This window comes from Protopterus annectens, chromosome 16.part0 (genome assembly GCF_019279795.1).
Source record: "Protopterus annectens isolate FY-2018-M chromosome 16.part0, PAN1.0, whole genome shotgun sequence".
NCBI classification, from domain to species: Eukaryota; Metazoa; Chordata; order Ceratodontiformes; family Protopteridae; genus Protopterus; species Protopterus annectens.
Window position 1 is genome coordinate 309,787,197 of NC_056750.1, and position 12,168 is coordinate 309,799,364.

A 12,168-nucleotide genomic window follows, 5' to 3' on the forward strand; every position below is an offset into this window, starting at 1 on the left:
CTAACGAGGGGGTGACCATAGGTATGGAGCATTGATTTCCCATGTTGGTAATGACCAGGTCTAGGATACTGGAGCCCCTGGTGAGACTATGGATTAGTTGATCCAGGGCGTTGGAATTTATGAATTCCAAGAACCGTTGCGCAAAGGTGTTGGGACATGAGTAGTTTTCCCAGTTAATGGCAGGGTAGTTAAAATCACCCAGTATTAGGGTGTTTGGTTCTATCTTAATATTTTCCAGTATGTTTAGAAAGGTGTAGTGAGAATCTTGGGGTATGGTGGGGGATCTGTAGCAAGCTACAATTTGGATTGCAGTCTTACCTAGTGTTAGTTGCACTTGGAGAATTTCAGACACATTGTGTTGGCCAACTAGCCTGGTGGTGTGAATATCCTTGGTGAATATTGACACTCCTCCACCTTTAGTGTTTCGGTCCTGGTTTGGTGGCTAAAAAGTGTGGTAAGAGTTGTAGCCTGGTATTGCAGGGGTGCTCTCTGGAGCCTTGAACCAGGTCTCAGTTACTGCACAGATATCGATGTTCTCCATTTTTAGGAGTGCCTCGAGTGAGTGCATTTTGAGGTTTAGACTTCTAGCATTGAGTAGCATTACCTTCAGATTTTGCATGCTTGTACCTGTTACACTGGTGGTTTTGTCCTTTGAAGTTTGTCTAAAAAAGGCACTATAGGGGTGGCAAGAGCCTTAGCCAGTAACCTGAATCCCAGGGGCGACAGGTTCAGACCATCTCTGGCAAAGCATCGTGGTCTGTCAATCATGTCATCCCAGACAGACAGATACTGGATCCCCTTTGAACGACACCATAAGCTTAGCCAATTGTCTTGGCCTCCTAACCTGAGACTTTGTGTTGCATGAAAAGTATGTTGACTTTCCTTAATAAAAATGTATTCCTAGAAAAGGGTCTTCTCTATCCAGTAATTCTAGTAGAACCACCCCTCCACTTAGTTATGCAACATCATCAAGAAAATCACAAACTAGGTGCCAGACTCATTACTGATGTAATTCACAAACTTGAGTCTGCCAACATCCATCCATGAAGCTGCACCCTACGTCCATTGCTTGCATGTATTTATTCTTTGTTTCATTGTAAATGGATTCAGCTCCAAAATATCTCCTAAACAGTTGTAAGTGTATGAGGGCGGACGCCAAGGCAGCCCCCATTCTAGTGCTGCGAAGTTGTAAATAACATTTTTTTATTAAAAGGGAACACTTTCCATTAAAAAAAATAATGAGAACCAGTTCAGAGAGTTGTTTTACAAAGATATTTAGCTCTGGAGTATAAAGATTTGGTATGCCAACTAGTACATCATAGCCCCTAACTTACTGACAGCAAGCCAATGGTGAGTGACTGCTTTTGAAAACTGCAAAAGCTATTGTCATTGAATTTTACACTCATAGAAATTTTGTATTGATTAAATGTTTTAAATGATTTTTGATGTATGGTTCTCACTGGTTTACATTAGTCTTTTTTCTGATGATGTCTCAGTAATAAAGTGGATAAAAAGGAGTGTTCCTGGAAGTTAAAAGTGTTCTTATTTTTGCTAAAAGTGTGTTTATTTTTTTATTTATTTTTTTTGCTGAAAATGTGCTTGTTTTTTATTTACTGTATTTTGCATGCTGACTCGGAGCCAGAATTTAATACATTTTTGATAAATTTACAAATTATGTAAGTCAGTATGTGAGGAATTGAGTAATGCTATCTCGCTTTCTCCTTGCACAAAGAGCCACATGTATAGAAACTGTGACTGCACTCGCACACAGTATTCACGGGCGACAGTACCTTGCTCAACAAGGAGTAATTGACAAAATATCCAATATGATGATTGGTGCAGAGTCTGATCCATTCTCAAGCTTCTACTTGCCTGGTAAGCTTATTTAAAATAATTTCTGTGTGAGGTCATTATCACTACAATTAGTTTGCTTTGTTTATTTTTTTATTTTGACGAATGCATTTTAGTAAACATTTGGTCACATGTGGGAGTTTCTAAGAGGATATTTTGCATAAATGTTGTTCTTAGCCAAGAAATAAAATCAAAGGCCCCTGTTGCATTCCTTTTCTTGTAGAGCTGATGGTGTAACAGAGTAGGTAAAAGCTACAAGCTGCTGTTCAGCTTTGTCCTCTTCTGCTTGACCTGATTTCTTCTGTCACTACTTATGTATGATGGATCTTTGGGCAAGTCACCTGATGAGACCTGCTGAGTTACCTCTGAAAGGGGCATTAGTAAGGAGGGGGCTTACCCTGTTTAACATATGGATTAGAAAAGTCAGTTATTAAACATGGTTATTCTCCACAAATTAATAGAAATCTCTACCCTTAGAACACCGGTATAATTTTAGACTTGAGGGACAAATTTTCTTTTCAATAGATATAAAACTGATACTTGAATGTTTACATTCTGAATCATGCCATTTTGAGATCCACCATGCTGTGATGAAAGTGTAATTTTGACAGCTGTTTTTATGGGGGCGATGGCTCTTCCCTTAATCCCTTCTCCAAGTAAGTAATTGTGTTCCCTGTACCATCCTTCTTAAACATCCTTACTTCCAAGTCACTGCAATTTGGATTTGTGTAAGACACTAAATGGATGTTACTCATGAGAAAAACAGCTGTCATTAACATATCATGGCAGTTACTGATGATGAATTAAGTAGATTTTGGGCCCTGGATTATTTTTTATCCTTGTCCCCACAAAATTTAGGACAACACATATAAATATATTCATCCCCATTTCATCTTCTTCTGCTGTATATAAAAATATATAGGTTTCTTCAGAGTTGTCAGCTGCATTTCAGGTTTTTAAGACGCATATTGATTGAAACCATCTCTCAACACCTCAACACCTGTAATTCCATCTGCAAGTTGCACTATAACAAAACAACAAGTCATTAATCATTTCTGATTAGGAAAGTATGAAGTGGGATGCCCAGTACACCATACTGAAGACATGCTATCAGGTTAGTACTGTTTTACTGGCAGATGCTTCCCATAGGTACTCAAGTACGGATTTTGAACACTTGAACAATCCATTCTAAAGCCACTTAGTAAATGTTATTGACAAGTACACTTCATCTGTAGAGACATATCTCTCAGCTTTTCCTGCTTTTGCCCTGTTAATCAAAAAAATTAAGTTTTCTGATAAATTACTGAGAATAAATTAGAGGATTACTGGTAGTCAGTAATTCTAGTCATTACAGTGCCATACATGTTGTTTTGTAAAACATGCATCTTGATGCAGAACCTGTTGATTTATTAGCTTTTTAAATGAATTGGAGTAATAATTAAAAATGCCCATGATTTTGGCCTTTGTTTCCTATTATGTCTAGCTTTGTCCTGAATTTTTGAGAGTAGATAAGGTGGGAGGTATGTCACTGGATAAGCACTCGCCTAACAGTCCTAAGAAATAAAAGGCATCATTCAGGTGATGTTATAAAGAAATCAGGAGATGCTGCATGCCAAAAAATTTATCTTTTCCAAGATGTATAACTTTGCCCTGAGCAGCCTTTTATGAAAATTTCAAGTTCATATATTCATGTTTACTTTTCCACTTTCTCGCTTGCCTGGAAGCAAATCTGCTGAAAGTGAGTGGAATAATTAAACAACTTAACTCCTCTTCTGCCAGTGAGTGAGAGTACTTGCTGTCTGACAGACTGAGGTTCGCATAGAATGTCATTTCCACTGTGACCCCAGCAGTAACCTCAACTCTTGACTGCTGGTGCAGTATGGCCATAAACTGCTGCTGGCTTGATTGTACTGATTGATTTTCTTAGTGCTGTGCCCAGGATTAATAGGAAGACTTAAATCTTTAATAAAAGCAGAACAATGAGTGCCACAGCAGTCTGTGTCTCTTATCCTGCATTCTGCTCCTTGGAAAGCTTATTGTTCAGTAAGTTTTTTTCTTATGTGCTCAGAATAAAAGCACAAAACCAACTATTTTTGTCCAGGCCACACTGATGTTCTTTGTGTTTCACTGTTGCAGTCATTACATTTGGGTAATCTGCTGGCAGGTTGCCCTCAAGTCGGCCTGATTAACAAAGTCTTGAGTCCTGCGTCGGTTGCTGTCCCTTCTTCCATGACGTCAGGTCGTCAGGGGTATAAAACATGCAGCCAACACCATTACATCAGTCTTTCTTGCCGCGCAGTGCCCGAAGCAGAAGTAGTTCGCAAGTGCCGGTCAGCCGACTCCTGAAATTTTAATTTTCGAGTTTCAGAACCGAAGTCTTCAACTAAAAAGCTAAGTACCCCTTTGGGGAAACTTTTTCTTGCTCCTTACCGATGTCAGTAAAAGTTAATAATTGCATTACTTGTGGGAAGCAAATACCTCGTAAGGATTTTCATTTGTACTGTATTCCTTGCCTAGGCCCTGACCAGAGCGTGCATTGCTGTCGGTTTTGTGCTAAATTTAATCAACGCACTATTAAACGTCTGTATATTTTTGCTTTTAAATATTTTGGCTCACAATTTAACTATCCAGAAATGTCGTCTGTTAGCAATCCAACTACCAGAATACCTAAAAAACGCAAAGAAAAAGACAGAGACAGGCCATCGAGGTCCAAAATTGATGATGACGATGCTTCTCCTAAGCCAGTCACCAGTTCGCAGGTACTCAGTGAGGTGCTTTCGCAGCCCCCTGATACCCGCTACTTCTGATTCGCAGTCCTCTACTGAGACCCATTTGGAGTCTGGTATGCCACAAGATGCTTCAGTTATGGAACCCGCGGATGTCTCTTATCTTAGATGGGTCCAGAGCCGCTGTGCAGGCACAGGCTTCTGAGGGGTTTTCATGCCTACAAATTTGTATATTAGACCAATGCCATCTTCTAAACTAAGGCCAAAATCAAAATCTATGTCTAAAATACCGATGCCTGGACCACATGTGCAGGCCCCTATGCCTAAAAAACAGATGATCAAAATGGCTGAAGATTTATTTACTCTGGTCAGGGGTAGCCAACCAACCCCTTCTAAAAGGCCTAGGCAAGACATTGATTATGAATCTTCTGAACAGGATTCTATTTCTTGTGACTCTAACAGGATTTGTCTATACAAACTTATGAGGACTCTGATGCAGAAGATTCCATTCCTTCTGCTTCTCCCCCGAGGATTTTTCTTTTGGGGAAACTTTACATACTTTAAGGAAACATTTCCACTGGGAAAGTCAGGCTTTCTCTGAATCTAAAAAGAGTCTTGGGGATTTTCTTCTTCTTCCTCAGCATAAGCCTTTGGCTATACCTCCTGTTTTAGACATTGTCGATGATGTTTTTTCAGAATCTAGTATGGCTCCTGATTCTCTGCCTCTGGCTCCTTGTAAGCTGGACAGATACTACAGAGTTCCTGACTCCCACAAATTCCTTTTCAAAAATCCTATTGCATATCCTGAAACCATTTCTCAGGGTCCCAAGGGCATTAAGGCTTCTTCTGCTAAAAATCTTACCCCTTCTTATAGAGATTCCAGGGCGCTGGATAGATGGGGTAAGAAGGTTTACACTTCTGTATCCTTGGCAATCAGGTCTTAAACTGTCAATTTCATATACTTAAATATCAACAGCATATCATGGGTCTGTGTTAAGAAGGCATGCTTGGCTCAAAGAGCAAACTTTGCCTGATCATGTTGAAGCAAAATTGTTGGATGCTCCTTTACAACAGTACCATGTCTTTGGTAATAAGGCTGAAGAAGTTTTAAAAAAGATGGAAGATAAAGCTAAATCTGTGCAAACTGTGAAAGATATTTTACAAGTGCAACCTCCAAGATTTAGTAGGCACTGGCCTACTAAGAACTGGTCCTTTCCAATTCCTTCGAGAGCCACTCTAGTCAAACCCAGACATTCCAAAGGCTCCAGGTTTCAGTCACAAGGGACTTTTTGAACAAAACAATGGGTTACCTCCTCCTCCAAATCTGGAAACAACAAGGCACCTCCCCATGGTAGGCAGTCTCAATGACTTCCCTTTACACTTACCAAGCACTTACCTTTTGGCTGCCCCTTAGGGGGGAAAACTGACACTCAATTCAAGAAACTGTCAACTTATAACCCAAGACAAATGGGTTTTAAATATAGTATCCCAGGGATACAGATTTAATTTCCACACGTTGCCAATCCCAAACGGATGGCCAGACCTGCCCCCAAATCAGTGGGCAGAGGCCCAGTAACAAGTACTGTTCCTCATGAAAGACAAATCATGACATCCGGTTCTGGACTTCTCTACTCTAAACACATTTCTGGACATTCCAAAATTCAAGATGCTGACTCTTCAACAGTTACTTCCTATGCTAGGCAAAGATGCCTGGTTGGTAACTCTAGACTTAAAAGAGGCTTACCTTCATGTCCCAATCAGGGAATCTTGCAGAAGATACCTCCGCTTTAAAGAAGGCTACTTGCATTACCAGTTCTCTACACTGCCCTTTGGCTTATCTACTGCACCCAGGGTCTTCACAAATTGCCTGGCTCCAGTAATTGCATTTTGCAGACAAAGAAATATTCAAATATATCCATATCTGGACGATTGTCTAATTCAAGCAGAAAATAGGGACAGTCTTCTAAAACATCTGGCGTTTGTAAAAAGGGTTCTAACTTGTCTAGGGTATATTATAAACGAAAAGAAATCCCAACTGGTACCCTCTCAAAAAATTACATTCCTGGGTTCAAGCTTGAATACAACTTGCCCATATGGCTTACCTTACACCAGAAAAGCAACTTCATTTGGTAACTTACTTCGAACAGGTGGCCACAAAAACCCTGCTATCTGCAAGACAAATTCTGCAAGCCTTGGGGTTCATGGCCTCCTGCATTCTTCTAATTCCATATGCAAGACCGCATATGAGGAAACTTCAGTGGTTCTTAAAAAGTTTATGGAGTCAACACAGTCGCAGCCTGGAAACAATGATTCCTATCATACCTTGCCTGCAACTAGAGTTCCTATGGTGGGCAGAAGCCTGCCACCAAAACAAGGGACTGCCATTCACTTCACCCCCTGCTGCCCAAACTCTAACTATAGACGCACCAGACTATGCTTGGGGGGGGCTCATCTGGCAGGGAAGTGCATTCACGGCAAATGGAGCCCAAATCCAATGCACCTTCATATCAATCAAAAAGAGATGCTAGCTGTACAGAATGCACTGACAGCCTTCAAGGACTACCTTCAACCAGGACAATTAATGATAAAGACAGACAACACCACAGTTATGTGGTACATAAACAAGCAAGTGGGTACACACTCCTACCCCCTTTCCAGACTAGCCATGGCATTGTGGAACACGGCCTTGACCTATCAAATACAACTACAAGCTCAATTCCTGCCAGGAAAGCTGAATACTCTGGCAGACAAACTAAGCAGAAATCTCATGGACCCACACGAATGGAAACTGGAACCACGGATTTTCAACATGTTGACACGCAAATTGGTGAGTCCAGACATGGATCTTTTTGCCTCACCCCAGAACTATCAGTTGGACAAATTCTGCACAAGAATTCATCACAAAAAAGCCTGGAAAGTGGATGCTTATCATTCAGCTGGAAAAACTTATCAGTCTATGCCTTTCCCCCTCTGCCTCTGCTCTCCAAAGTTTTACTAAAAGTCAAACAGGACAAACCAAAAATTATTTTGATTGCTCCGGACTAGCCTAGCCAACACTGGTACCCACTCCTGCGCAATGTATCACACCTCCCACCGTGGCATCTGCCTCAGACACCTTACTTACTGTTTCAGCAGAACAACCAAATTCTGCACACTCTGCTCCAAACTTTGAACCTTGCAGTGTGGCTAATCACCTAAATTCACCCTTAGCATCCCTCACCAAACCTGTGATGGATGTCATTTTGGAGGCAAGAAGGCCTAGTACTAGAAAATCTTATGCTGACAAATGGAAAAGATTTTGTGCCTGTAATCAATCACAAGGGATAAGCACAGCAGTGCCCAGTATTCCTGAGATTTTACAATACTTAACACAGATGTTTCACAAGGGCCTGTCCTTTTCTTCCATAAAAATCCATGCCTCAGCCATTTCAGCTCATTACAACACGGAGCCTCCCCTCTTCTCTCATCCTCTGCTAAAGCGCTATCTCAGAGGGGCCAAAAACTTAAGACCACCCAGGAGAGCTCCAACCCCTGCCTGGGACCTCAACTTTGTTTTGGAAAAACTTACTCTTCCTCCTTTCGAGTCAGCTGCTACTGCAGTCTTAAAATTTCTCTCTTGGAAAACAGCTTTCCTTTTAGCAGTCACTTCAGCTAGAAGGATTTCCGAATTACAGGCCCTCATGGCAGTGGAGCCTTTCATTATTTTTCATGCGGACAGGGTGTCTCTCGGGACCAATCCATCCTTCATGCCTAAGGTGGTATCCAGTGTGGCTCTTAATCAAACCATTCATTTGCCAACTTTCATTCCCAACCCACAGAACAAGGGGGAGCGGATTCTGCATTCATTGGATGTACACAGACAGCTTAGATTTTACTTAAACAGGGTAAAATCTCTATGAAAATCTGATCAACTACTGGTGGCATTTGCTGCAGGGGCAGAGGGAAAGGGTATTTCAAAGCAGACTATTTCCAAATGGATAAGCCATTGTATTCATTTTTGCTATATGCACCGTGGTAAAACTATCCCCCAGGGGATCAGATCTCATTCCACCAGGGCTGCATCTACTTCTACAGCCTTTCTCAGAGGTGTTCCTACCAGAGACATTCTAGAAGCTGCTACCTGGAGCTCAGTTCATACGTTCACCAAACATTACCATTTACCTCTCTTCTCTAAATCCAGAGCTGGCTTTGCCACTGCTGTCCTGCAGGGCCTTATAGCTGGTCCTAATGCTGTACAATTCCATCGTCCCAACCATAGCTTTGGGAATCTACCCAAATGTAATGACTGCAACAGTGAAACATGAAGAACATAGTACAGTTGTGTACACTTACCATAAATGTAGATGTTCGAGTGTATTCACTGTTGCAGTCATTACACTTGGGTAATCTGCTGGCAGTTTGCCCTCAGTCGGCCTGATTATTTTATCTATTCTTGACTTCTGGGTATTGTTCTGATCCTCTGAACCAATATGGCTGTTATATGCCTCACGTCAGTCAAAAATCTCTCAAGCTAACAGTCTGTCCACAATGCCCCTCTCAATATTACCTCATATCTCGTTTGCCGCTCTTACAGCAAGATGTATCAGCCAACTCCTGTCTCGTATCTAAGTAAAAATCTTATACTTTAGGAAATCTTTTCAAATCTTTTAAAATTTTTCTAAATATTTTGTCTACTCTTTAGCTGTGAGTGTGTTTCCCCTTTACCATTACTGTCATTGGTAGTGCCCTTCTCTCTCTCTCCTCTTACCCGCTAGGTAATCTTTCTACCATTGCTGGTAGTAGTCTTCTTTTTCTGGGTGTGAGTGCTTGATTTTTCTCTTCCTTTTGTCTTCCTTTCTGCATCTCCACTTTTTTTGATTTAAGGTGATGGCAGATAAATCTAAAGAATCCAAAGCTAGTTTTAAGCAGTGTAGAGAGTGCGGCAGAAAATTGCCCAACTCAAATGGTCATGATTGCTGTGTATATTGTTTGGGTGCACATCACTTGAATACTGATGACTGTGCTTTCTGCCAGGGTTTCAGTAATAGAGCCCTGGTAGAACATAGGAATAAACTTATTCTCAAAGGGCTTCTTCTGGCCTCTTGATACCAAAATGCCTTGTTCAGTACTGACATAACCCTCGGCACCAACAGTAAAGAAACAAACATTCATCTGCAGGTTCCACTTCGAACTGAAATCTGAGGTTCTGAAGCTCTTGGAATGGAGTGACTCTTCAGCACTGACAACCTTACCAGTGTCATTGACACCGACAACGTCTACACCAATTATGACACCTACTGTTTCTAGTTTGGCTACGGTTCTGACAGCGGGACCAATCCCCACTGCTGGCATGTCAGCGCCTATATCTTCTACGGCCCTGCAGGTGGTGCCAAAGATGGATTTCTCCATTCATCCTAGAGCTACCTATTCCCCTTCTATTGATACCTTCTTGGGGCAACTACCCAGGCTTTTTCTAGTATGACCTGCATCCCCTTCTGCATTGTCCATTCAGTCCACCAGGAGTCTTTCTGGAGTTGATATAGCGAGGGTGATGGATCAGATTCTGACAGTTAGGTGTCTTCCCCCATTTTCTCACTTCTGTTGTGGGGGTTTCTCTCACATGACCCCTTCTTACTCTCCTCTAACCTCTTTGCAGACTTTAGAGCAGTCGACTCCAGCCACACTGGTTCCAATCACCTTGGCACCGACAACCTTTTTGTCTTCAGTGCCAGGTACGTCTCGGATTCCTTTGGTGCCTTCAGGACCGATGGGTCCCCGAAGCTGTGTCTTCGCCATCAGGCCTGACGGGCTTGAGTCTGCTCTATTTTTTTCTATGGAGCCGACCTTGCCTTTTCGGGCAGTGCCAACAGAGGATCCGTCCTCAGTTCCGGCTTTTCAGGTGGGTCTGTCAGGGCAGGGTGTGCCCCGGTTTCAAGTTTGTCTGTATCGGTTCCAGGCTCCCATCCCTCCAAAGGGGGTCCTGCCTTTCAAACCATGGAAAAGCTTTGGCCACTGCTTCATTTCAGGTGGCTTCTGTGTTGCCAGAGACTCACCCCTTGACCCCTGCTTTACCGGAGCTGCCACCAACCTCCATCCCCGGAAAGCAAGCTCCAAGCTCACAAGACTTACCTGTTAAAGATCTACCCTCTTCTGTGACCTCTTCAGATGCTCCCACTGAAGAGCCTCCTTAGAAGAAATTGTGTCAGAGGAAACCCTTTGATTTTCCTGAAGAATCCATCATGGAGGACCCAGATTTTGATGAGGGGGCAGGGTTCCCCAAGTCTCCCCCAGAAGACATCTCCTTTGGAGAGATTCTGGAGATCCTAAAACAGAGGGGTGATTGGAAGCCTAACAACCCTTCTTCCAAGGAATCTGTGTACTTGCAGTCCTTTGGAGCTCACTCGTCTACCTCCTGGGTGACCCCGCCCACTGACAATCTAAGTAAATTGATCTCTTGCTGGACCTGGAAAGCTCCTGACTCTATAGAACGTATCCTCCAGAGACTGGATAAAATTTTTTCCACCCCTGAGGATCATCCACGTTGGGCAAAAGGCTTTAGTAGTGGCTGCCACAAAGAAAGAAATAGCTGAAGAAAGTTCTACTGTACATCCACCTAACCAAGAGTCCAAGGTGATGGGCAGATTTAGGAAGAGGGTCTATGCATCATCAACCTTCTCCATCAGGTCTTTAAACTTTTTGGCTCACTTCACTAGGCTTCGAGGGGATCTGGTCAAGAAGCTGTCAGATACCCTGGCGGGAGCAGTAGCTGCGGGGGTCCAGGAAAAGTGGCCTTCCAGTTAGCTATCCTGGAGTCTATTTTAAACTAGTTCATGAGGCTCATTGTGCATGCAGTCAAAGGGGCAAACAGATCAGCAGGATCAGGTGTTGAGATTCGACGACATGCCTGGATGCGCCTGTGCAAGTTTGCAGAACCATTCAAGTCTTCCTTCATCAGTGCTCCCTTTGATGGATCCTCAGTGTTCAGGACGAAGGTTAAGGAAACTCTATCCAGGTGTGAAAAGGATGGAAAGACTGTCTGCTATGAGCATACGTTTTTCTGCTCCTCAATGATCCTACTCCAGGAATCAGACGAGTGGCCAAATGTGGTTTAAGAAGTCCCAGAAGCCTTTCTGGGACACGCGTGGTACAGACTCCCCTCTGGGCAGGGGGGGAGTTACAGTGGTAGATGCTGTCCCAGAAGCAGGGGGTGATCTGCAGAACCAGGGTGCCAGGGAGTCCTTCTCTGGCCAACCCTACCAGTGCTCTTGCAAGGAGGCCCGATTGAAGATTTTCCTTGCAGCCAACAGCCTGGCGACGCATAACTACTGATGCCAGGGTGCTAAGGATAATTTCCAGAGGTTATTTAATCCTCTTCACCCTTTACCCAAGAACCCGGGAATGACACCCAGACATTCCACCCTGTCAGAGAGGGATCAAGTAACATTAGAAATACAAAAGTTACTAGAAAAAAGTGTCATCCAAGAAGTCCTGCCAGACCAATAGGAATCCGATTTTTAATCAAGGTTCTTTTCAGTGTCAAAGAAGACAGGAGACTGGAAACCAATTTTGGATCTCCGCATTCTCAACAAATTTGTTCAACAGTCAAAATTCC

General features: G+C 42.8%; 1 protein-coding gene across 2 annotated transcripts in view; it reads left to right on the forward strand.

The window, feature by feature from the left end:
• The window catches only part of PSMD5 (proteasome 26S subunit, non-ATPase 5), a 294,323-nt gene that overhangs the window by 138,214 nt on the left and 143,941 nt on the right, over positions 1-12,168 (forward strand). For both annotated transcript variants that reach the window (XM_044057836.1, XM_044057838.1), the window contains one exon: positions 1,733-1,875. In XM_044057836.1, coding sequence (XP_043913771.1) covers positions 1,733-1,875 — 143 coding nt within the window. The remainder of the gene's footprint in view (positions 1-1,732; positions 1,876-12,168) is intronic.